Source organism: Mercenaria mercenaria, unplaced genomic scaffold, assembly GCF_021730395.1.
Source record: "Mercenaria mercenaria strain notata unplaced genomic scaffold, MADL_Memer_1 contig_1867, whole genome shotgun sequence".
In the NCBI taxonomy this organism is placed as follows: Eukaryota; Metazoa; Mollusca; class Bivalvia; order Venerida; family Veneridae; genus Mercenaria; species Mercenaria mercenaria.
Window position 1 is genome coordinate 7,050 of NW_026459879.1, and position 27,314 is coordinate 34,363.

Consider the following 27,314-nt stretch of genomic DNA (forward strand, 5'->3'; position numbering starts at 1 on the left):
TTCGCGAAAATTTTATTTTGCTGTAAGAAGTATCACTTCAAATAAAACTACTGGAAGATATACTTTTCTACTTGAAATAAAATACTGTTTGCCTCTGTTTTACGTTTTTGTCAACACCTTGCAAGGATTTTATAAGCTAGACCTAAGTATTTTCCCTTTGGTAATATTACAAAGAGAAAACACCGATAAATGCTATGAAACAATTCAAACTTCTTACATTTTGCAAGAAATAAGAATAGAAAGACTATATTAATGACTTTATAACAAAGACGACACTTGTAAGGAGAAAAAAAAATTTGGAAATTTTGCGTCTCGAACCCACGGGTTAAAAATCTGTTTCATTCATAACCCTACATCGCTACCGATGGAGCTATCAAGGCTATTGGAAATTTCAGTATTTTATTAGGTTATATGGTATACTATAGGAGTATTGGATTTTATCAGGTTGGAGCGGGACAGGTGTTAAAGAGATAGTCCTCTAAACTGCAACTTTCTAAGGAAATAAAGTCAGACTATATAACTGAATATTACTACGAAGGGTTTATAATATCAACAAACCTTCTAATAACCTAAGGTCAAAAATACATGTATAACTCTGCTAATATAAAATTTCAATCACAGTCTAATTATACTAAGCAGAAAAATAGAAAAAAATCTTACCCACTAAACATATCCTAATTCCAAATAACTTTTGAAACACTTATTCCAGCACTAACACACTATATCATAAGCACTAAATTAACTAATGTCAACGCATAGACAAAAGTTCGGAATGTCAAAGCATTCTTATTTCCAAAGATCCAGGTCAACAACGCGGCGACGACGACATCCAGAAAAAGTATCCGAAAGATGCTGATCAGCTAACGATTGTGTAAGGGCCCAATATGCGTAACTGTCAAACTTGTCAAAATCCGTGCGCACGTGTCGATAGTAAACAAACGAAATGGTGTTCCATACACGTGGATATGATATCCAATGAAATTGTTCAAAAACGTGAGTGACGTCACAGGTAAATCTATGATTTTATCAGGTAAACTCAAGGGAAATCCCAAACCAAAGTGAAAGTACTGTTTCTCAAGTGATCTATGTAGTGTCTAATGCAACCCAATCCATGTTTTGGGCGCCATTGACGAAGGGCTCTCCTTGTCGTGCCGAAGGCTAGCTCGACCTTCTGCCAAATATTTATATTTTACTGGTAGATGTGGGTTCTTTGGGTGCTTCACACCTGGGATCACTTGTTTGTCCAGTGAACAAATATTGAAACTGAACAAAGCAATAATTATCTTAGATAATATATTTATTATTCTTATGTAAACTCTCTATATATGCATTTACATCAAAAAGGCAAGTGCAGTGAAGCATTTACCATTTATACAATACATTGAATTCCAATTATACATGTACACTTGATGTCCTAACAATATTACATGAAATACTAATTTTAGAACAATTTACATCAAAGTCATAAAACTAATACACTTATAAATAAGCTCTGTAACTAAAGAAGTAAAAGTACTAACCTGAAACAAAGCAATAATTATCTTAGATAATATATTTATTATTCTTATGTAAACTCTCTATATATGCATTTACATCAAGAAGGCAAGTGCAGTGAAGCATTTACACTTGCTCTCGATTATTGCAATACAAAGACATAGATTAAAGATTAGTACAATTCAGGTTGGGGACCGGGGTAGACAAGGATAACGGTAATTTATTATGTCAAGTATAGGGTTATAGGATGGAAAAGATGTACGGATTTATAGTAAATAATATTTGGGTGAAATTGTTACACTGAATCTTAAAAGGGGTGTACTCGATTTAATTACAACAAAAACAATTTTAGTATGCTTTATATTTTATTTAAGAAGATGTAAAACAATTAATTTCAGAACAACACTGTCATGCCCTATGACAGGTGCACAAATTTACATGCTGATGTATATTCCTGTAATGTTGCATGACTTTAGGTGGAATATAAGCAAACTTTCTGGACATACTGATGTCCGTGTGGACGAACGGGCGGACGGACGGACGGACGGACCAAAAAGAGCAAATCTAAGTGTCCCAAAAAGATCTAAAGATACTATAGTACTCATTCCATGTCAATGTAACTTCTCCCGAATGTGGATGCATAAAGGTACCGATTCAGCGTAATGTTAATTGTCTTCTAGCTTCACGCCTTATATTACCACCATCGCTAACATATTATTCTTTAGTCATGATCTTGGAGGTACGTGTACCGTAAGGGTTGGCACAGCATGTATGGCTAATGAATCTCATGGGTTTGAACTCATATCCGCCAGTCCTTTTAGGACAGAAAACTCACTAAGACCCTGTATTTATGAAGACATCGCTATGACACTATGATCATACACTGGCACAACTATATCTATATATTTTTACTGACCGAACTGACAGTTATCTTCGCTGTGGATCGAAGTCATGTCCCCTTGAATAAAAGTCCAGTGTGTTAAAGACTAGACCACTTTAGACAATATTTATCAGTCCGATGTAACCGTAATTTCTTTAGTCATCTTGTATGTAGCAAACGCTGGGTTGGCAGTGGTGCTGGGTAATCGCGTGCCTAGTCCCACGTTCTTGTGGGCCTTTAATATTTGCATATACTTGTGACAGCGAAGTTTCATGTAGAGTTCCACAGGAAACATGCCTGAAAAGAGCTCTGTACATACAGACGGGCGGACATGGTGATGCTTCCTGATTCCTTTCAATGAGATCGTTCATACCGTATTACCTAGGCATAATTTCACATAGCGCATCATCATCCATAAGTAAGCTCTATATGTGACGATCATGCCTTTTCGACGCATAGAGCTTATCTCGCATGTAAGCTCTATACGTCACGACTTGACGCATAGAGCTCACATGTAAGCTCTATGCGCTGTAAGCTCACTGCGGGTCCCTTCCTGACTTACACATAAGAAACGAAGATAAAGACTGCCACTGTCCATGAACTACGTCTATACTCAACTTATCTATTTTTATGAACTTTAAAACCATTATAACTAAATATATCAAAAAATACAGAAAAAAAACAAACAAAAAGCATTTATGAGAACAATTTATTTACGACCGATTACTAATACATGTATCATGTTTTTAAATTTTTGCCATTCTGTCATTTTTTAATGTTTTTCTATTGTCTTTTTTGCATTTTCCAGCAAAAAGTCTTATTTCTATGATCGTACCGGTATAAATGATTTACTCATAAAAGACAGCTATTTACATCGCGCTGTATGAATAACGACCGTTTTTTGACTTAAAGTTAAATTTAAAGAAATGCCTTTACTTGATGCTTATGAATTTTACAGAATTGACACATATACTTTTTTGTACAGATGGGTGAAAACGTGATGGTAAGATGAATGATAAAACGCGATGGTACGATGATGAAAACGCGATATTACATACACATTCACCATTGTACCACCGCACCACCGCGATTTCATCATCATGCCATCGCCATCGCCTTTTCACCGTTTCATCATCGTGTCATCGCACCATCGAGTTTTCGTCACCGTACTATCGTGCATCGCGGTTTAGTATTAGATAAAAAGTCACGATTGTCCAAACGGAACACCAGTCTTTATAAAATCAATTTATTTACGTCCGATACTTTTCCATACACAGGTTCATTTTTAGATTACACGCCACGCCTATGTTATATCGATAAATATGTTACTAAGTTGTTACTTTGCACTTTACTGTTCGTATTATAGTTAACAATTTCGCTTTACTGCATGTTTTTAAATTGATGGCATTTTTTCATTATCAAAGATTTTTCTAATCTGTTTCTTGCCTTTTCCAGGCAAAAGTCTAAATTAAATGATCGCAGTGGTTTCAAGTTATTTACTTTTAAAACAGAATAGCTATTGACGATCGCTCTGTATGAAATTTTCCCGGTAATTTTACTGCAAATCGTCCGTTTTTATGTAATTTTATTTAACTTAATACAAATATCTTAATGAAAATGCCCTGACATTCTGGCTATATTTGTCCCTTATCGATGCTGAAAGTTTGAAGCAAATCTATTGAATAATAAAAGCTGTACACGCGTTTCCTGTGTACGGGACACCTAAATTTCGCGATATAATCTTTAGCTAAAATTTACCTGTTTACCTGTTGCATGCTTACAGTTATAGATATACGTTGTGCATTCGGGCGTAAATGTACTTTTTATATTGAACTAATCCAAGTAAAGGGGTGCTATAGTTTACTGAATAAATATTTTACACATAAAAGACACCAACCAATCGGACATACTTGTTTCGTCGGCGCAGTAGGTAAGAGTGAACGTCGCATGCAAATTATTAGGTGTAGGTGTGGGTTCGAATCCCGGAAAAGAAAGACTTTTTCTTGGTAACTGTGTCCAACTTTTTTTCACGAAAGACGTTTTTAACGGTGATGATTCAATTAACGATTCAGAAACAGACACTGCCAGCGAATCTTAGGATTAACCTTGTTTATTTGTGATTTATTTTTCTGATATGAAATAATTTTTTAAAGAAAAAAAGTAACAGAAAACGAATGGAAAAACTGCTTTGTTTGTTTTGGGTTTAACGCCGTTTTTAACAGTATTTCAGTCATGTATCTGCTGGCAGTTAACCTAGCCAGTGTTCCTGGATTCTGTACCAGTAAAAACCTGTTCTCCGCGAGTAACTGCCAACTTCCCCACATGAATTATCAGAGGTGGAGGACGAATGATTTCAGACACAATGTCTTTTATTAAATCGTCACGGAGAACATACGCCCCGCCCGAGGATGGAGCTCGCGACCCTAGGGACCAACGCACTCCCTACTGAGCTAAGCGGGTGGGCACGAATGGGAAAAATGAAGAAAACTAATTCAAAACAGTAAATATTGAAGTCCAGGCAATAAAATATGATACCTAATTTTTCAATTATGATTCATAATACAATAATAAGAAATTTTGTCGGGGTTCGAACCCACAGGTAGCGTGCATGCCATGTATCAGGGGCAATCGCACTTACCAATACGATGTGCAGTCTCTGATCGCAACTCGGTTAATTTCTTACATTACATACCTATTAAGGCTATTTCTTACGTAAATCATCAGCCGAGATTATCCGAAAACCAGATCCACCTTAGTTAATGAACTCGCCCAAAGGTCATTTTTGAAGGTCAAAGTATATCTTATACCTGTCGTCGTCTGCATGTTTACTACACGTCATCCCTACTGGATTTACTACTAGTTTATCCTATGTTGGCCTTTTACTTGTACCTGTTATTGTCCAATTTATTTGACCTGTCAAAAAATGGACCCGGCTTTTATTATATTCTGTTCGAGCGTATATAAGATTAACATGAAAGCCGGGAACATGTTTTGACAGGTCAATTTAATAGCACAATACTTCGGTCTGCATGTTGTTTATGTCACCATATGTCCCTAACGTTATTATATATACAAATGCTGCCTAACTTTAGTTAAAATAATATTTACTATCTGTTTTTTTTTTTTTTTTTTTTTTTTTTTTTTTTTTTTTTTTTTTTTTTTATTACTATTATTACATGTTAAAATTGTGTAAAATTTGGTTAAAATCGTTAAAACTAGCTAAAATTTGATCAAATCAGAGTCGTCCTTTGCCGAAAAAAAAACGAAAACACAAAGACTCTTTATTTCTGATTTTTATTGTGCCTAAAGTTTTAAATTTTGATATAAAATTATATTTAAAACTAATGTAGTAAAAACAGGTGATCATCATTGCCGAAATGTAAAGTGGGTGCATGGAAATGTCTCTTAGTTTTAAAATTGTAGTCTAAAATTAGTCCAAAATGGCTTAAAATTACGTTTAACTTTTCTTTCTTTCTTTCTTTCTTTTTTTCTTTCTTTCTTTATTTTTTTTTATTATTTTTTTTTTGATAATTTTTTTTAGTTTAAAGATTTTAAGTGATAGTTACAGTAAAGGTCTTTAAGCTATTTATTATAAAACAATATAAGAAATACGTGTATATGAGCCGCGCCATGAGAAAATCAACATAGTGGCTTTGCGACCAGCATGGATCAAGACCAGCCTGCGCATCAGCGCAGTCTGGTCAGAATCCATGCTGTTTGCTAACAGTTTCTCCAATTTCAATAGGCTTTAAAAGCGAACAGCATGGATCATAGCCAGACTGCGCGGATGCGCTGGCTGGTCTGGATCCATGCTGGTCGCAAACCCACTATGTTGGTTTTCTCATGGCACGGTTCAATTTATTACAAACTAAATAATATAAATTATAAAATATATAATAATAAAAACCTCTTTCGGACTTTTCAGGTTATGCTCTATTAATAATCAGCTCCTGTTACTATGTTTAATATGTGAATAAATAAGTAAACAAAAATGTAAAGAGATAAGATTAATTGCAGATTTACACATCTTCATTATAGCGATGTGAAGTTAACCCAGAATGTTATATTTCTTAAGGCACCATCGAAACTTAAAAACTGGTACACTATTGTTATGGAATACACGAGGATTGGTTGTTATTTCTAATATTTTCATTAAAAATTGAAAAGGTTTTGTTGCGTAAACAGTTTATGTATGATATTAAACGGTCGTTCCGAGTTTATTGGAAGATTTTATTGCCGCTGAGGGCCGGGTTCGATTCCCAGTCTCATCCTTCCTGGACACCATTTTTATGAAATAAATTTGATTTAAGTGTATTATTTTTATGCTTTATAAAAATGAAAAAGATATTTTGTCTGCTTTTGTCAGATTATGGAGAGGAGATGATAGTCCTGAACTATTTAATCCTATCGCTTATCTATTAACCTTTTTTATCTTTATTTTATTTTAAGTTATTATTTAAAGAATTACACTAAAAATTTAACTGGAATCTCATTTAAAATTCAAAAGCCATATAGCATGTATAAGTACTTACACCGAAGCCGGTATGGAAGATAAGATCAAGCCTGCGCTAATTAGAGACCCTTAATTTTCAATATACAACATGATCACAAGCACCGCATGCGGTATAGCACTTTGAACTTGTTTTGGACCGGATATTGGCCGCGTGTCATCCACAGGGCGCCTATTCGAAATTAAACAGTTTTGCAAAATGCGAAACAAGGGTTCGTTGTTTTTTTTTTGTAGTAAAGACTCTGAATATTTGATGTGACTATAAGGCGGACAAAATCCTGCTGCTCCACCCCGTATTTTTAGTTATTAGAAAAACACTAGATTTAGAAACTATTAACAGAGTTGTAAAATAATAATTTTTCATGGAGAGGTGATTATCATTTTTGCAACAGACTGAAATCAAAGTTATTAGAAACAATGATAGATCAGTAATAAATGGCGGGAGGTTATGGGAGGTGGTATGTGTCATAAAACAGGGGGTAAGGGTGGGAAGATGTGTTTGTGTGTGCGTGTTACGGTGGCGTCGAAAGCATTTTCCGTTTTCTCCTATATACGTCTTTGCTGCTGGAAAATGTTTGAGAAGAGAATATCCTTCACGGTGTTGTTATACTGGATGCACATTTTTTTAGGAATAATGTGTGAACATTTTACCAATATATCTATTTTGAATTTCTTGCTTTTTTCTGATTTCATAATGTTTTATTTTTTTTTTTTCGTTTTATTTTTTTCGCGGTTCAAACACATGTTACAGATTCTGTTTGTCTGGGGAAGTTATAAAGAATTTTTTTTGGAAATGCAAATACTAAAAAATGGTTGCATAGCTGTTTTTTACACATATAAACAAGTCATTAAAACGGCTCAATTTCCTTCTATTTTGAACCAATTTGAACGATGCACATACAGTGGCAAGTTACATCGACATAATATATAAAATTGGTTGTATTATTTCATTCATTCCTTGTATCAATTCATTCAAACACTATTTCGAATATATAAATTTTGGATGGTATTTCGGCCGTATTGAATATATTTCCTCCCTTGTATACCTCAAATTCTCCCAATTGTCGCCCGAAATTCCTAAATACAACGTGATGTCTGGCATAATAGATCAGCTACAAATGCACTATATGAATTGTAAATTTAGATAATTTAATTTGATGCGTTTGATAATTATGATTTTTCTTCATTCAAATGCTTCAATACAGAAAACATGTAAATACATAAATCTAGTATTTATTGAAAGTAAGAAATAAGGAATTTATACTGCCGACGGCGAACTTCGGCGGAGTAAACGAAAACTAGTAATGTTTTAAATACAGCCGATATCATGTCTGTCTTTTCTTAGTGTAATATTTATGTTTGATTTTATGCTACATATTTTGATATTTTAATATGAAATGGTATAAATGGATATTTTAATAGTGGTAAGCCGAGAAACGGATCACACATTTTGAAAATTAATCTTAATCTACTGACCACATGCGAGATTTTGTTATTTTATACCCGTATCAGTCCTGTGAACAAAACTTATTCAAGGACGGGGAGAAAGGTCACTGGTCATCTAATATGTTCAAGGTTTCTATATGTGTACATACATGTACTTTATTTAATCTTAGGAAACTTAATTATGTTCACACAAACACCTGGTTGTTAAAAATATGTATTTTAAAATAGTAGAATTAGCTGGTCTTGTCTAGCTCCTAGACCATGGTATTTCTTCTTATTATTATTTTAAATTGTGGATGTAGCCAGTCTATATCCGTATTTTCAGTATCATATATAATACAATCAGTTCTTTTTGAAAATCTCTAAAATAGACATACATTTGTCACTATATTAAAACAAGAGAAACTTTACAAAAGTTGAAATTTATTGGTTATTGGGTCTGTAATTAAAAATCGACAAGTGTCGTGTTCAATTCGGGCTAACGCTGAGCCTCGGAATAAAGTTTGACAATGTCTAACAATTGTTTTCTTCTTGAAAACTCAAACGCCAATATATTCTTATTAGCGCGAAGTTAGTGGGAATGAAGATTTTCGGAACAATAATTATACATGTATATTATTTTTGATTGATTCTGATAATACAACTTTTTAAAACTTAATCTCACAAAGCAATGCGGCATTCTTCGAACGTAAATACAGTTTACGCGCACATGACTTTCAGTGACCTGACAATCACTTCGGCTTGGTCACGTGTCAAAAATGTTTTTGATAGTCAAAATATCTATTTTTCGGGTAATGGGATTTTACCATTGCAGACAAAAGTGAGGTATAATAGGGGATGAAAATCGCCGAGACGGTAACGTCCGTATATAATTATTCATCTGTGTTGTAGCAACCACAGCTGATTTTTAACATTCATTTTATAACTATAAAAACCAAATCATATTGTATATCTCTTCATTTGCTGCACAGAACAAATTAGTAGTGTTGTCTGCATATACTGAAGCAATTTTTTCGATGTTTTCCGGTTCCGGTTTATGTACACTGCGCATACTGGTTGTCTGCATGAACATCCAAGTACCCAGAATCAGTCACAGAAATTCGTAAACCGCGCCAACATGATACTTTTACTTCTTTTTCGTAATGAAAACTGTACATGCAAATGAAAAACACTTTTAAAAGAGTAAGGAAGTTTAAAGGCCGTCAAGTTTCTGCGTGGAGTGCAAACAAACAAACAAACAAACAAAAATCACTAAAGTTAAAGCCAGTGCGAGAACGCTGAGTGACGTCACCGTCACGGCTTCCCGTGAATCTTGCAAAGTATAATAGATCTATTTGCTGTAAGAGGTATGATGACACTAAATGTAAACTCGTGTTTATAGCTAAGTTTCACGTTCTTGAGTGTTGAATATTTGTTTGTAAGTGGATATATAAAAGATACTAGGCGGTGTCTTAATTCATATTATAATAATATCACTTGCCTCTCGCAACCTTCACGTTCATTAACCTTATGAAAGTGTTATCCGAGTGTTGTTAGAAGAGATTAATACTCACTCGTTGAATATATACATGCATAAAATGCACACTATAAAGTTAGCTTAAACAGAACCCTAACCTTATTCACAGTAGACTATATATCAGGATGTTACATTTGTGCCTTTGTTAGACGAGTAATGCTCGGTTTTCCATTCCACACTGTCTCGAAGGTTGGGCAAAGAGCTATCTTACGAAAACAGCAGATATCTTACGAAAACAGGGTGACATGTTAGATCATTTTTCTTGCCTTTCATGTTAACTGATATTATTTATATAGCTTATGACGTCATAATAGTGCCAGTGCTATGTGACGTCACCAAAGTGCACGCTATTTTAGACAAGATTTTTCCCTAGGGAAAGACAGGAATAGAATCTATCTATCCCTGGCACGTTCTCGAACAAATGTATACTTTCCCTGCTAGGAAGGCAAGAATATAAGAATCTTACATGCCCATCTGTGTAAGACGGGGTTTTCACTACCCGAGGAACAGTGTGGAATGGAAAACCAAACGTTAGCGAGGTTTTTTTATCCAAGCTGTCCAGAGGGTTGGGGAAACAGCTGTCTTATACAGGCAACATGTTAGATCATTTTTCTTGCCTATCATGTTCAAAATAGATCGTGGAGACAAGTGGATTTGGATATTTTCTGATAGCTTTCATTTATATAGTTTTGTGACGTCACAATAGTGTCAGTACTATGTGACGTCACCCTAGTGCACGCTATTTCAGACAAGATTTTTCCCTATGGAAAGACAGGAATATCTTTTCCCGGCGCGTACCCTGACAAATGTATACTTTCCCTTCTAGGTAGGCAAGAACACAATTCTATGCGTGCGTACTTACCGTGGTATGTTTAAGATTTGTATTTATTTTGTTGATAAATTTAAGCATCGTCAACGTGAAAAAACAACGCAGATATTCCTGCGTATTTATTAAAATTGAATGACGTTGAGGTAGAGTGTATTCATTTACTAGATTTTTGCGCCTTATGCCAGAATATCGTTAGCGCATGTTCATTTTGTTTTATAACATCTTCAGAATCCCTCGGAAGCAGAAAAACATGTGATAAGAATAATCTTCCCGCATAGATTTTATTAAACTCATAAAATGCTTGGCAGACCTCATCTTATCATTTTATTCAACTCGTGCAATAAAGTCATGTGACAGGACACTCATGTAATGTCCTCTACATTGTATATAATTGCACGTGTATTTTGAAATGTGCGCACACGCAAAGCAGATTTCGACCTAGATTGCACACTAAAGTTATGTATGAGCAGTCTGTTAACTCAGTCATCCTCTCTTGTCGCAAGACAGACTGACGATATATGATATATATGACCTGTATTTCTGGCTCATATGCCTATGTCTTCAACTTGCTTTCAATTTTCGCTAGTTTTTGTAAGTAGTTTTATGAATACAATGAGTGCACGGATGCTACATACAGAAAAATATGGGGCCTCCATGGCCGAGTGGTTAAGGTCGCTGACTTCAAATTACTTGCCCCTCATCGATGTGGGTTCGAGCCTCACTCGGGGTGTTGAATTCTCCATGTGAAGAAGCCATCTAGCTGGCTTACGGAAGGTCGGTGGTTCTACCCAGGTGCCCGCTCGTGATGAAATAATGCACGGAGGGGCACCTGGGGTATTCCTCTACCATTAAAGCTGGAAAGTCGCCATATGACCTATCATGTGTCGGTGCGACGTTAACTCCAACAACAAAAAAAAAACTCCAGAAAAATACAGCTGGGATCATCTATATGTTTATATAGCGGGAAATGAGATAATAATTTCATGAAATCGTCAACAAATGTAAAAATTCTCCATATACCCCTATAGAAAATTAGTATCTTTTAGCGTAAACGATTTGTATCTTTTAGCGAGACTAAAAATTTTGTATCATTTAGCCTTCGTTTTGTATCTTTTAGCGAGCTTCGATTTTGTATCATTCAGCGCTGATTGTATCATTTAGTGTCAGTTTTGTGTCGTTTTCAGTTGTTTCGTTTAGCGAAGTTGTATCATTTAGCGTTCCCACAGTGTCGATTCCTTGTCCGAAATGAAATAAACAGCAAGGCGAAAGATTTCCTGCTGCCAGAAATTATATAGACATATCCATGTTCACGTGCACCAACATATTAACGCACGGGTGGACAGGTGGACGTATTATATTTTAAACGTGCACGCACATTCTAGCTGCACTATATATACTCGTTTACTTATACATTAATAAGTGTACGCGTAAATTTATATCTACACACGCGTATAATTTAACGCGCGCATGCGAAATTCCATGTGCTTGTATATATATACGCGTGTGCATATACATGTTCCATAATAGGCGTTTAATTTTATGCATGCACGCTTTATTCTGAGTGCTTGTATACTTACAAATATGCATGCACGTATGAACTACACATACATTTTTATTGATGTTTTGACGTTGTGTGAATGAAATAAAGCCAAAAAATAAACCAGTGTAATGCAGTTCTGAGGTTACCGTCGTTTTACTTCGGATTTACTTGGTCGCTCGTAGATATTCTAGCATAAAACTGCTGTTCTAGTCACTTTTCGGAGATGTCTTAAGAAGAGAGAAAACATGTGTTAACAGATAGATTCACGTGCTGTTATAAAACAGTCTAATATATGCACGTTCCGTGGTAAAGCGCTAAGGTATTACGGCCCATAACGGATTTATAATTCAATGGAAATAACGTCAGCGTGAAGAAACAACAGATATCCCTGCGCATTTCATTGAAATTAAATGACGTTGAGGTAGAGTTTATATATTAATTCTGCATTCGTTTATGTGCTTTATGCTTAAATAGTTTTAACTCATGTCCATTTCGTGTAATAACATACATGTATTTAGAACTCCTCGGAATTCTGCATATGTTGTAACACGAAAAACATGCATTATCCCTACAAAGAAACAAGAAATTTTATGTTTCAACATAACAAATCTTGCATGTGATAAAATTCTTTCTACAGAGCCTTTCATTTTATTATTTTATTCAAATTGTGTAATTAAGGGTGCTATAGTTACCTGAATACATGTTTTACACTTAAAATGACATTAACCAATACTTGTCGCAGTGATTTAGACTGAACGCCAAACACCATGTCTTTATTGTAGGTATGGGTTCGAATATATACGTACTAACTGAGTTATAATTGCTTATACTCTAAAATCATCATGGGTTCGAACCTACACGATATGCACTGTGCAGTCTTAACAGATTTTCTAAAGTGAATCATCAGCCGAGAGGATCCGACTACCAGACCAATCTTCGTATATGAACTCGCCCAAAAGGTCATTTTTGAAGGTGAAAGTGTATTTTACTCTAGTAGAAAATCTTTAAGCGTCAACGATTTGTTTTATTTAGCGAGCCTAAAAAAGAATTAAATTTATAACACTTCCGCTTTTAGACACAATGTCTTTAATCAATTCGTAGTGGAGAAGCTAGTGCGGATGGCGCCTCGCCCGAGGACCGATTTCACGACCACGCGATCTGTAGATTTGCGCTGGCTACATTCTTTTGCATAACTCTTCCCTAGGGAAAAATTCCTACAGAAGACATTTCCTATTGGAATGCATTCCCATGGGAAACGCTTCCCTTGGGAACAGTTTCCTATAGGAAAGTATTCCCATGGGAAACGCTTCCCTTGGGAACAGTTTCCTATAGGAAAGTATTCCCATGGGAAACGCTTCCCAAGGGAACAATTTCCTATGGGATTCCCAAAGGAATTCTTTCCCATGGGAAAACTTAATTATCTTTCATTTAAACAAATAAACTAGCCAGTGCCATAAAAGTATTTTTATAAAACAGCTATGATGTTTTTCTAATAGTTTATATGAAAATAAAAAATAAGGTTTTCCCATGGGAAATTCCGATGGGAAATATTTCCCAAATGTTTCCCATGAGAAAACACCGTCCCATGGGAAAGCAATTTTCCCATGGGAAATGGCCGTTTCCCATAGGAAATCGGCCATTTCCCATGGGAAACAGAATATTATAATAGCAATATTTATTAAAATAATAAGATTAGAATGATGAAAGTTGTTGGCTGCTATATGGTAGATATGGGCTATCATTCAGTACGATTTTTAAGTCCAAAGACTTTGTAGAAGTACTTGACGTTTTTGCCAATTATTGTCCGTGGCAAATTAAAATTGGCGGCCATTTTGTGTAAATGATACTTGCTCCCACCACTAAAGTAGCCGACCAATCAAAAATTGGGCCCTGGAAATATCTAAAACTGTTTTCCCCGGCACACTGAGCGCTGTGTTGAAAAGCAAGGAACCAGTAAACCCTATCTCGCCGTGGTGTTTGCAGAGTTGAGCTCTTCAACAGGGAAGGTACGATTGGTGTACTAATTTATACCGTTCAAGTGGGTTATCGAGTATAGAGCCGGTCTCTACTCTACCCTAGAGCTTCCATGTGAACTTTCCCATAGTGTCAAATAGGAAGTGCGTAATTTAGCTTTGGTGTTGCGACATATAACGGTGGGCAAATTTTTGCGACATTTAACGTTAAAGGTGCGACATTTAGCGGTAGATGCGACATTTAACCTCAACCTTACGACATTTAACGGTGGTTGCGACATTTAGCGATCTGGCGACATTTAACGGCGCCACAATGTAAAAGCGAAAGGAAAGCACATCATTTTCAAGGGGAGTTTCATCCATCGAATGTTGCTTTTTAGAGAATATTCGCTGTGGGGTCAATGGTAAAGGTACTTTGCTTAAGAGGAGGATAGTTAAAGTGACATAATATGCATACTGATTCTACTGAATAAGAGTCAAAACCGATTGAAAAAAGTTTAATTCATGGCAGATTTAGTAAATAATATATAGTCTACAATACAGTGACACTTGTAAATAAAATGCGCTACCTCCTCCAAACTGTCATTAGTGTCAAATCCGGGCTATTTTTCGAAAAGATATCGGACAAAACAGTCGATATGAACTCAAATAATATTTTAAACCCTACATATCGCTAAATACTTACTTACCTTGAGATTCGTTAACTGTCATTCTTTATACAATCGATATAAATCATCAAATAACTGTTTTTGGTAGTTTCATTTTCTCCGCGACCTTCGATGTTTTCAAATGACGTGTCGATTAAAAGGGCGATAAATTATCAATCATTTAAAAATTTTAAAGAAACGGAATAATGTTTGCAAAACACGGAAATGTTTACGTAACTTTAATCGATATTTTCTCAAATGAGGTAACGCCGAATTTGGACCCAAAATCTCATGGTGCGTCACATATAATTATCACAACAAATAAATTTTACACCCTTGAACAGATTTATGTTTTAATTAACTTAATTCAAATTGTTTAAACATGATTTATCTAGTATTTCAGCAACTGAAATAGTTAAGGAGGTAGGTTACCTTGTTACAAGGGTAAATTCAAATTAGTTGAACAGCAGCAATTTTTTGTATTTCGTGTAATATGATGTTTCAACTGCTACAATCTCGATTTCGTTTATCTCTGTCCCTTCAAGTTCAGTTTTTATCCAGGTTTGAAGAACATGACCCTCCAAAGGTATTTTATATAGAAAGAAGAAGGAAAATACGGAATAGTGTATTTCAGTCTCATTGATATCCGTAGAGTCTTCTTAATTGATAATTTTACTAGTATGCGCGTTAGCTTTCTAATAAAAGCTTAAAATGTATATGTCGCGGGGCATGTGTTTCCATGGTAACGCATTTTCTCTCATTTCTAAACAACAATGTATAAAAACGAGGTTTTTCGACGGTTTCGGTGCCATTCTGTTAATACCAACATGGAATATTAGGGTATTATTATAAGCCAAATACTAAGCACTTTACACGGTACCCTATTTTTCTTAACGTTTAAAGGAACCATGGCAACAGAGATGTTTAAAATAGCATATACATTTGTATCTTTTTTTTGTCGAAATTTCTTCTAAAAAGATAGTGAATAAAATTATCTTTCATGTTAATGTAGCTTTAAAATATATTTAAGTTATATTTTCATGTTATTTGCATTAATTCAAACAAACCCTTTTACAGCTTAAAATACTTACAGCAGTACCCTTCGTCTGGCATTTTTCATGGAAAAATCGTTCAGCATGCTGCTATTATTCTCATGGATATTGTTGAAATGAAAATAAAAAGCCGAAGCTGTGTTCCTTAAATAGACCAGTGTCAACGCTTTTGAATATTACATTTAGATATACAGGTCACGGGCTTCGTTTCCATGGTAACATCAATTCCATTAAAGAAACTACAATTTTCTACTGAAATTTGAACATTTTAGAGCTTAGTATTAGCTTTTAGTATATAAGTAACAAATTATCAACGGAAACTGAAAATTAGATATTACAAATGAAACTGCTAGTTTTTTTTTTATTTGAAAATAGCCATAACAAGTAACCTTTCACCCAACTATATTCCAAATAACATTGGTTACCATCATCCATTTTCTTACATTCCGCAAAACATTTTAATATAACTACATAAAAGAAGCAAAATATTGATTATTAATCAGAGCAAAAGGCTCATAAAATATTTGAGCAAATAATTGTTATTTGAAAATAGTTCAAATAAAGGAAATGCTCAGAATTACGTACTTTCTAAATAAAAGCTATTCATTTTGCGCGGTAACTGATACGTAACGTCATGACGCCAATGACGTAATTTTAAGGCAGCATTGTTTTGAAGCGTTTCTGTGGCAATTTGTTTATTATTTCTGCATTATGAAACCATAAAGCATCGGAGATCGAAGACATTTTGCAATAGGGGAGTTATTTCAAACACGTCCAATTCAGTATTTGTTGATTATATATTTTGAAAAGTATAAAAGTCAAGTACAAAATCTACTTAACAAAAGGTAAAAAGAAAAACAAAACGTAGAAATTTTATAAAATCGAAGATAAAATGTTTGTTATAATGGGCTTGAAACTGAAATATCATTTATTTTTAAGAGAATGTTTGCAAACCAACCAAAAGACGGAATGCCACGAAACGTGTCATTCTATCCACCGATATTTTACATTCAAATCGGGACTACGAGATGCTATAATGTAACTTTGGGAATTGAATGTCTCTGCAAAATTTCCTAAGTTACTATATGAGCCGCGCCATGGTAAAACCAACATAGTGGCTTTGCGACCAGCATGATTCCAGACCAGCCTGCGCATCCGCGCAGTCTGGTCAGGATCCATGCTGTTCGCTAACAGTTTCTCCAATTCCAGTAGGCTTTAAAAGCGAACAGCATGGATCCTGACCAGACTGCGCGGATGCGCAGACTGGTCTGGATCCATGCTGGTCGCAAACCCACTATTTTGGTTTTCTCATGGCACGGCTCATATGTCTTTGTCAGTTTAAACACGCACAAGTTTGGTATTCTCTACACAGGTGGAGGCTGAAGTGACAAAAATAAGATCAATGCATTCATACAATTCAGTTATACATTTTCCGTCGGTAAAGCGAAGCGAATTAGGCGGGTCAAGGTATCTTTTTTGTATCAGGCGAATCAAAATCTTGTCTTGATGGTTGTTTTATTGGTACATCTCGGGAAGAAACGAATATAGCAATTATGATAATAAAATCTGTTTTGAATGCAATTATATCTTACAATTGAACCTTAACAGAGTTTAATTGTTATAAACCATTTTCTTACACAAAAGGCAATTGTAAAAAATATCGTCTAAAAACTGGTACCTTTCCAAGATATTTTTGGAACCAGAAAATACGAAATCTTTTTTGTTGTTGTGTAATGATTGATATCTGACTAGTGTAAGTAAAAATGAATAGATTGGTCATAAACGTGTTAATATGTTGGATAATATTCTTCAGGAATATGGAAAAGACGGGTGAGTGTATCTCTGTTAAACATTTCAACCGTAAAACAAAAGTACAAGTAACGCATTTCTGTTTAAAGGCACTGACCTCTAGATCGTACGACAACAACAACAACAACAAAAACAATTTTGTTAGCCATCTGAAAATTATTGCTATATTTCTTCAGAAGGCTTTGAACCTTAGTTACTGACAGTGTTTTATGCTATAAAAACACACTAGAATTAGTTGTTTTCACTATTTTTTCCATTGAAAAGTGTTTTTAACGGAGTATCGGAGGTAAACTGCCTTAAAGAGGCACCACAAAATAACTGTATTCTTTTGTGTTTCCATGATGGTAATTATACATGCTTTGCATGAAGAAAATGAGAAATAACAAGTATCCAGTTACAAATTAACAGTAACATATACTAGACCAAGACAATGTGTGTAATGTCCTAACATTTTATTAAATAACTGTAACAATATGTACAGAAATCAGAATATATAGTGAAATTTCAATCACATTTTGTTTCTACAGTTTAAGATAGTTATTCATCTGTTTTATAAACTATGCTAAAAAGAGATTGACTAAATAAGTTTGCAGATGAAGTTGTCAAAACACATTTATTCAGGAATGGCCTAAATTGTCCACCAGAAAACTTGTAGTATAACTGTATATTACCTGTATTTCAAGAATGATTTTCATGAAGTTTTTGTGGGTGAAAAAAGTAGGTCAGTAAGTCGTGGTGGGTCTTTAATTACAAAAGTGTTATATTTAACGACCATTAAGTACATATTCCGCCGTGGTGAACAGATTAAGCACGGAGGAGTTTTAAGGCCGTGACCGCCCGGGTTCGATCCATTCCCGACTTGGGCATGATTTTTTTCTTGATATGCATTGTAATAAGTTTTAATTTTCGAAACAAATACTCATGTCCTGGTGTTCATAATATGACTATACTTCAACTTTAAAGAAAGATCTTTTCAAGCCAAAAGGCTTTTGAGGTACGTGCCCTTAAACACGATATTACTGATCACAGAAAAAGGACCACATTTGCGATGGTGATTACATATATTCCCGGCGCATACTACAAGTACATATAATATGAATGATGAAATTTGATATTAAGGTTTAATTTGTTCATGAATAAGGATACGCATTAAATGGGTATGTGTCCATGTATCTATATGCGTTACACGATAGAACTCCACCAGTTGTGGTTTGTTTTTGCCAGCGCACAGCGCACATCTGAGTACATCTGAGTAAACATGCATTGTTCCCAACGCCATTGGGCAAATTTTAACTGGCAAGGGTCGTTTCGTATAGTGGTTCGGGCTATGTTCCCTGAAAACGAAAATGACTACATGCATCTTATAAACATGTATTTTATCGATTATAAAATTAAGAATTATTATTGTGTGAAAGAAAAATTCTTTATAAAAACACTGGGCTTGGCTACTTTAGTAAATAGAGTCCAGAGGAGGCAGTTGATTCAAGCTATTTAATTCCCAGTTTTTTAATATATATTCGCCAGAAGAAGACAGTTATGACCGAGGGCGACATGTGTACATATAATATGCTTTGAAACACCGGACATATTCATTGCTAAAAAGTCAACAATTTTTAATATACAAAGTTACTTTTTAGGCTAAATAGCAGTAAACAACATCTGATAGAATAAAACATTAAAGTATTAGATCACTAATAGTAATGTAATGTTTTCAAAATGGCCTTTGCTTGGTATATTCTGAAAGGTAACCGTATTCTGCACTTTTTTGCAATTTTAAAACAACTTTTACCTTGCCGATTTTTATAATTTTGTATAACTTATGGTATCTCCTCAAGCTCAAGTAGAGACAAATTTCAAAGTGATAGCCACTATCCAAACGTTTGCAGAGAACTCATTTTACCTATATTTTAATAAAAGAAACATCAAACTATTGGTAAACAATTATAAAACACAAAATAAAAATGTCAATATCATTTTTTCTATGGTGCCTCAAGTAAACGGATTTAATGAGACAGAATTCATACTTCAACATTGAAAAAATAAGGTCGAATGTTGTGTTTCTGTTTTGAAATTTGCTTACTCCATTTAAAAATAACCTTAGGGTAGACGTAAAACCTAAATTTTTCCACAATATATAATCTGAGAGTGGAAACAAAATAGAGACATTTCACCGCGTGTAACTCAATATTTTTAAAGTTGTGTAACTACCCCTTCTGTTTAAGTAGTAAATTCACTTTGAACACCAAGAAATCGATTCATCTTTTTCCATTTTTGTACAAGAAATCAATAATAAGTCTTGAAAGAAGTAAAAACTTACTAGAAAAAAAAGGAAAAAAAGTTGGTTCCAGAAGGGCTTGAACCTACCCCTCCCCCACCACCCCCCCGCTATAATTAGAATTTGATAATTAAGTTATTATAGAACACACTTGCCATAGTAAATCTGTTGTTCAATTCACTTCAAAATAATGATCTAAAATATATTACATAACACATATTTTGCCAAGACATAAAGCATCACCTACCTGTTTAAGGTGACATTTACCAATTTATGAAATTTTGCGTCATTTAGCTTTGGTGTTGCGAAATATAACGGTGGGCAAATTTTTGCGACATTTAACGTTAAAGGTGCGACATTTAGCGGTAGATGCGACATTTAACCTCAACCTTACGACATTTAACGGTGGTTGCGACATTTAGCGATCTGGCGACATTTAACGGCGCCACAATGTAAAAGCGAAAGGAAAGCACATCATTTTCAAGGGGAGTTTCATCCATCGATAGTTGCTTTTTAGAGAATATTCGCTGTGGGGTCAATGGTAAAGGTACTTTGCTTAAGAGGAGGATAGTTAAAGTGACATAATATGCATACTGATTCTACTGAATAAGAGTCAAAACCGATTGAAAAAAGTTTAATTCATGGCAGATTTAGTAAATAATATATAGTCTACAATACAGTGACACTTTTAAATAAAATGCGCTACCTCCAAACTGTCATTAGTGTCAAATCCGGGCTATTTTTCGAAAAGATATCGGACAAAACAGTCGATATGAACTCAAATAATATTTTAAACCCTACATATCGCTAAATACTTACTTACCTTGAGATTCGTTAACTGTCATTCTTTATACAATCGATATAAATCATCAAATAACTGTTTTTGGTAGTTTCATTTTCTCCGCGACCTTCGATGTTTTCAAATGACGTGTCGATTAAAAGGGCGATAAATTATCAATCATTTAAAAAATTTAAAGAAACGGAATAATTTTTGCAAAACACGGAAACGTTACGTAACTTTAATCGATGTTTTCTCAAATGAGGTAACGCCGAATTTGGACCCAAAATGTCATGGTGCGTGACATATATCACAACAAATAAATTTTATACCCTTGAACAGATTTATGTTTTAATTAACTTAATTCAAATTGTTTAAACATGATTTATCTAGTATTTCAGCAACTGAAATAGTTAAGGAGGTAGGTTACCTTGTTACAAGGGTAAATTCAAATTAATTGAACAGCAGCAATGTTTTGTATTTCGTGTAATATGATGTTTCAACTGCTACAATCTCGATTTCGTTTATCTCTGTCCCTTCAAGTTCAATTTTTATTCAGTTTGAAGAACATGACCCTCCAAAGGTATTTTATATAGAAAGAAGAAGGAAAATACGGATACTTAACACTTCTTAGTGTATTTCAGTCTCAATGATATCCGTAGAGTCTTCTTAATTGATAATTTTACTTGTATGCGCGTTAGCTTTCTAATGTCACGTTTAGACAACGAGGAGAAAGCTTTGGAAGCTCTAATGATAGTAAACACATTTGTTGTATTTACTGGGAAGATAAGACCGCAAAAGATTTGGACAGATTTGGCCTCAGACGAAAAACACTTATATAGAATTATAACTGATAACACAAATGATGAAAAATTCGTTAACGAGACAAAAGACTTCCTGAAATTTTCTTGTCAAAGTAAGTGTTTAACATAGTTTGTCAAAAATATACTAAATACCACATCTATGGCAAAAGAGCATATGACGTTTAGATAGATCTACATGGTTTCTGTATTCAAATATCTATAATTTACATGTGCACTGGTTTGATATACGCCAATATGGGGAACTTCTCGGACGTCTGGTATTTCTCATATTCAGATCAGAAAAAATCTTGTTGTAATAACATGTAAACTGAATTAAATGATTTATACACAATCTATAGGTTGATATACTAAACACACATTTTATGTAGAAAATATTACTCATTTATACCTCAACAGAAGGTAATTAGTGGGTTATATTTGGATCTTTATTATTATATTATACGCCAATTAATTCAATGATTTGACTTCTTGTCAAAATTGTATGTTGTTTGTGTTGTTTTAAAAAGATTCAAGATCGGATTGTGGAATAAGTATGTATCTGAACAAGAGCAGATGTTACAAATGTGTGACATTTGTGGACGGATCAAGAACACTGTGAGTCAGTTCTGCCTAAATACCTGCCCAAGTATGTTTGATTTTCAATAATATCTTTTCTACTTTGGAATACTTCTTAAAATCACATTATAAGTTGACATGCAATGAAAACGTATTTATTTGAAGAAAAAAAAATGTTTAAGATGAACCCTGTTACATTTAGACTGTGGAGAAAATTCATTGGCGCATAGCGTTCGCGTCCAGATTTTTGGATACACTTTCTATGTCTTTCACTATGTCTTTGTTACTACTGAATGGATTTGCTTAATACTTCATCTTACTGACATCAAATGATACAAAGTATGTTATTTAAACCCAGAAGTAGTCCCGTTTTCATTCGGAATTTTGTGTTAACGTCTTGGAGAACTTGCACTCTATTCAAGTTATTATAATAGATTTGATTTAAATTGAACGGAATTATTTTTCATCATCCCTGCATTATATAACTATTCTAACGTTAAACCCAACAAAAACAAAATAAATATTATTTATGGCAGTACCATAAAAGTTTTAGATAATTAAGTGAATGGCTTCACCGTTTACTATTAGTTGTGCATTTGCTATGTACTTACTCATATGTATCATGTTTGAAGAATTTATATTAATATTAACCAATACTATCTCGACTTTAGATTTCGATCGTCACCTTGATAAGCCAAAAGATTGCCACTGTGATATGTTAGATTGTGAGAACAGTTGCACGGACCCGTTGTTATTTCAGCTGCTAATCGTGTTGTTCACCGTTATATTATTGGTACTTGGTGTGCCTTTGTCGTTGATGATGTTCAAACACTTTGAACCATATAAGATACAGATAATCCAACTATCAATCAAGCTTTATTTTTTACGATCCCGAATGAACGTTAAATTGATTAAAAATATGGAGTACAGCTAAATTCGTTTATTGTTTTTAGAAACTAAAACGTAACTACAATACAGTATAGTAGAAACATGTCAGAAGTCCAGTTTTCAGAGAATTTCGGTTATCAGAGGATTTTGCATAAAATTCTGAAAGGAGTTACATATGCATTTTCTTATTTATTTCATTTGATACTTTATAATAAAAAACTTGTTTTAATATTTTCTCGCGTTTAAGAATTAAAACATTCAATAGGCTATCTATCATATTTAAAATGAACTTTGAAATTTATAAACTTTATCATTCAATAACTAAAACTGACACTCTCAGAAACGTTTGACATTCGAATAAAAATTGGCCTATGTCTATCTAGAATTTCACTAGGTTGTACGCGGAATCTGCCGTCAAGGTCTTTATTAACTGTTAAGTGTTTTCATAGATAAGTAAGAACGGTTAACAATAAGCAACCGGTCAACCATTCAACAGTTTTAGAATATTTGGCTGACTAATGATACCACGTAAACCTGGTAATGGTAGTCTCAAGTACCTTTGGAGATATACGTAGTGGATTATATTTAAGAGCAAGTATATAGTTGTATTATGTCACGGAACATAATTATTTACAGGTAACGTTTATTTCATTTTAGGCACACTCTGGTGAAAATGAAAATGCATCGAAACAGAACCAGGACCAGATGACACAAAATACCATTCCGATACAACGAATCAAGAAACGGGATAAATCTGCGACAACTGTCGCAGAGTGCAAGCCATAATTGGATTGACTTGATATCTGATCTACATTTTACTTATGTACAAAGTATTTGTGTATCATGATTTGGTAATCATTATATTATTTGCTCCTAATAGTTATTCTTTAATACATTGTTCCCAATACGTGTTTTAGAAAATGACTCTATCTCCTATTGTTTGCTTCCGATATATGTCCTAGAAAATTACACCATTCGTTTGCTCCCATTGTTTATGGCGGTAAAATTTCCATGTTTCAATGATTTTTACATGTTATTTTGGCGGCAATAGTTAATATATACTTATTTCTTGCACAGTCAGTATAAAGTCAGTAAAAAATGATATAAATGTGAGTAAAACACATATTGGATGTAAAGTAAAAGGAAAAAAGTGGCATTCTGTGTTTTGTTGTTAAATTACTGTCGTAGATTTAAATCTAAGTTTACAACATATGGCACCGGAACCCGGGAAATAGCAATTTGTATTCAAAGTGAACTTGTGTTTGGATTTACAGTCAGAAATGAAATTGTAATTTTCATTTAAAAGAAAAGGAATATAGTTTGAAAAGTTCTAAAGATTTTCAAGCACTATTTCGAGAAGTGTGGTGTGTAAAGGTGAGGAGTTTATCATTTCAATACATCTGGACTTTTAATGCTGAGACAAAGGATATATTTTTCTGTGGATTAAAGTAACGTAATGGAATATAACTCTCTGCTATACTTTTTGTTGTATTTGGATTAAGGTAACGAATTGTGTTTGGATATCGTGTTCTTGCGTATAATTCTGTGTGGAAAATAAGTTATTCTTCACAAATATCGAAGATGCCGTCTCCAAACCTACAGTACTTGAAAGATGTATGCACACGCTCCGTTAATGCCTTGATGAAAGAAGTGCAAGCTTGAATTGGGTTACTTCAAATTAACTTAGAGCAGTTGTTACCGGAGAAACGTGATGATGTATACAAAAATGTTCAGACAAGTATAGCGAAAATTCATTATGGACAAGAAAAGTTAGACAACCAATTTGAGAAAATATCTAATACTGTAGGAAATGAGGATGATGGTCTGATTCAATCAATCCTTGAGGAAGACAGTACAATTTGTGAAAAAGTCTCGAATGTCTTTTTTTTTGACCTTGAAAACCTGAGAGACCGACTTAAAGATGAGTCAAAGTTAAAGTCAAAAGAAAAAACTGAAGCTGATGCAACTAAAGCTTCTACCAGGGCTGATGAACTCCAAAAATTGGTGGAATCACAAATGAAACTTCAGCAAGATTTAATGCGAGTGCAGTTAAAAAAATGAAAGTCATTCTGCCACGGTGAAACTACCTAAGTTAGACATGCCATCGTTTAATGGGAACAAGTTGTATTGGACAGAATTTTGGGACTCGTTTGAAAGTACCATCCATAACAATAAGAAACTCTCAAATGTTGACAAATTCAATTACTTGAAGAGCAAACTCACTGGTGAAGCTAGGAGTTCTATAGCTGGAAATTCCCTCACGAACGAAAATTATGTTGTAGCCATACATGTTCTTCAAGAACGATTTGGTGACCGCCAAGAAGCCATCGACCTTCATTATAAGAAAATAATGGATCTTTCTCCACCCCGCAATACCAAAGAAAACCTACGATATTTCATTGACAGTATTGAGAGACATTTGAGAAGATAAGAAGTACTGTGTCAAAACACTAACCAGAAAGTATTTGTCTCTATGATAAAGAGAAAATTGCCAAGTGATGTACTTCTTCAACTGGATATCATTAAAGATGATAAGGTTTCATTGTCTGTGTGTAGAATACGAGACATTCTTTGCGAAGACATCACATCAAGGGAACATTCTGAAAAAAAAACTGACAGCGCAAAGAAAGAAAGCAGCTATCACAGAATGTCAAAGAGCTCATCTAATTTTACAAACCAGAATAGCAATCAACGAAATGATAATCAGAAATTTTCTGGAGCAATAGTAGTGCATGAAAACCAGGGACCAAAAAAGTAAAGTCCAACGAAAAAATGCAGATATTGTTCAGAGACGCATTGGAGCGATGAATGTGCCAAGTATTAGACAAGTGATGAAAGAAAGAAGCAACTGAAGAACAGTTGTTACCCTGATTTCTTTGAAAGGTACAATGATGTTATCGAAGATCAGATTGAAAAGGGTGTCATAGAAAAAGTTGGAAAAGAAGAAATTGGAGAAAAGAAACACTACATACCTCATCATGTAATTATAAAGCCAGAGAAAACAACTACAAAATTTAGAATAGTATACGATGCCTCTGCAAAGACGAAACAAGACAGCAATAGTTTAAACGAGTGCTTGTTTAGGGGATCCGTACTTCGCAAAGATCTTTGTGGAATTCTTCTACGATTCCGACTGAATAAAATTGTCATGACATCTGATATTGAAAAAGCTTTCTTACAAATTGGTCTACAACAATCTAAGAGAGATGTGACAAGATTTCTATTGTTTAAGGACTGGAAAGAACCGAGTATTGAGGAAAACAACGTCCAAGAATTCAGATTTTGCCGTGTTCCTTTCGGGGTCATATCGAGTCCCTTTTTGCTCAGCGCTACGGTTGAACACCACCTGGATTCGTACGATTCAGATCTAGCAAAGAAACTCAGGGAAAACATATATATGGACAATGTGTTAATTGGATGTGAAACGTCAGAAGAGGGACTCCGAAATTACAGAAAGACAAAGTTGATATTCAGTAAGGCAAAGATGAATCTACGAGAATGGTCAACAAATGATGACGAATTAAGAAAGAAATTTGCCGACAGTGACAAAGTAGATGACAATATCATCAAGGTCTTAGGTCATACATGTAATACGGAAAAGGATACAATCTCACTGAACCCAACCAAGATTCTTGACGAGGAGATAGGAGTTACAAAATGAAATGCATTGAAGATGGTGGCCTCAGTTTATGACCCGCTTGGTCTCTTTATACCCATAAGTGTTAGAGGAAAATGTTTTTTAAAAAGTTGTGGGAAAAGAAATTAGTTTGGACAAATTGATAGGTGATGATTTGCAAGATTGGAAAGAAATCCAAGGTGAGCTGAGACAGTTGGAAGATGTAGAAATCCCAAGATACTTTGCCTGAACACACTTTAATTCTTCACTGATGCCTCAATTAAAGCATATGGAATTGCTGTGTACCTGGTGCAGATACAAAATGAGGATTTTCAATCAAATCTTGTGTTTTCCAAGAGTCGTTTGGCTCCAGTTAAGGGAATGGCAATCCCTAGGCTCGAACTTATGGGTGTTTTTAATTGGAGTTCCGTGTATGGAATTTGTGACAAAACAACTCTGATTACCGATTCAAAATTCGATTCTGTTCACAGATTCGAAATGTGTGCTAAATTGGATCTCTTCAGAAAAGCCTCAGTTTTCATCAACAACAGAATAAAAGAAATCAAGACTCATGACCATATTACATCCAAATATGTAAAAACAGAGTCAAACCCAGCAGATATCGTGAGCCGAGGATCTACGATGAACCAACTCAAAGGAAACGGTGTTTGGTGGCACGGAC

The 27,314-nt window shown here is 34.4% G+C and overlaps 1 protein-coding gene and 1 long non-coding RNA gene across 2 annotated transcripts; both read left to right on the plus strand.

The window, feature by feature from the left end:
- The first annotated feature begins 21,465 nt into the window (after positions 1 to 21,465).
- On the plus strand, positions 21,466 to 23,077 carry LOC128551960 (uncharacterized). The gene is made up of 3 exons (XR_008368932.1): positions 21,466 to 21,665; positions 22,080 to 22,198; positions 22,800 to 23,077. It is a non-coding gene; the product is annotated as an uncharacterized LOC128551960 (long non-coding RNA).
- A 2,037-nt stretch (positions 23,078 to 25,114) lies between these two features.
- LOC128551962 (uncharacterized) lies at positions 25,115 to 25,447 on the plus strand. Its single transcript, XM_053532931.1, has one exon. It carries the CDS (start codon positions 25,115 to 25,117, stop codon positions 25,445 to 25,447), a length of 333 nt encoding a protein of 110 aa, XP_053388906.1.
- Positions 25,448 to 27,314: the final 1,867 nt, after the last annotated feature.

Excerpts from the sequence above, each read along its gene's own strand:
- LOC128551962 (XM_053532931.1), top strand. The coding sequence starts at position 25,115 with ATGCCATCGTTTAATGGGAACAAGTTGTATTGGACAGAATTTTGGGAC.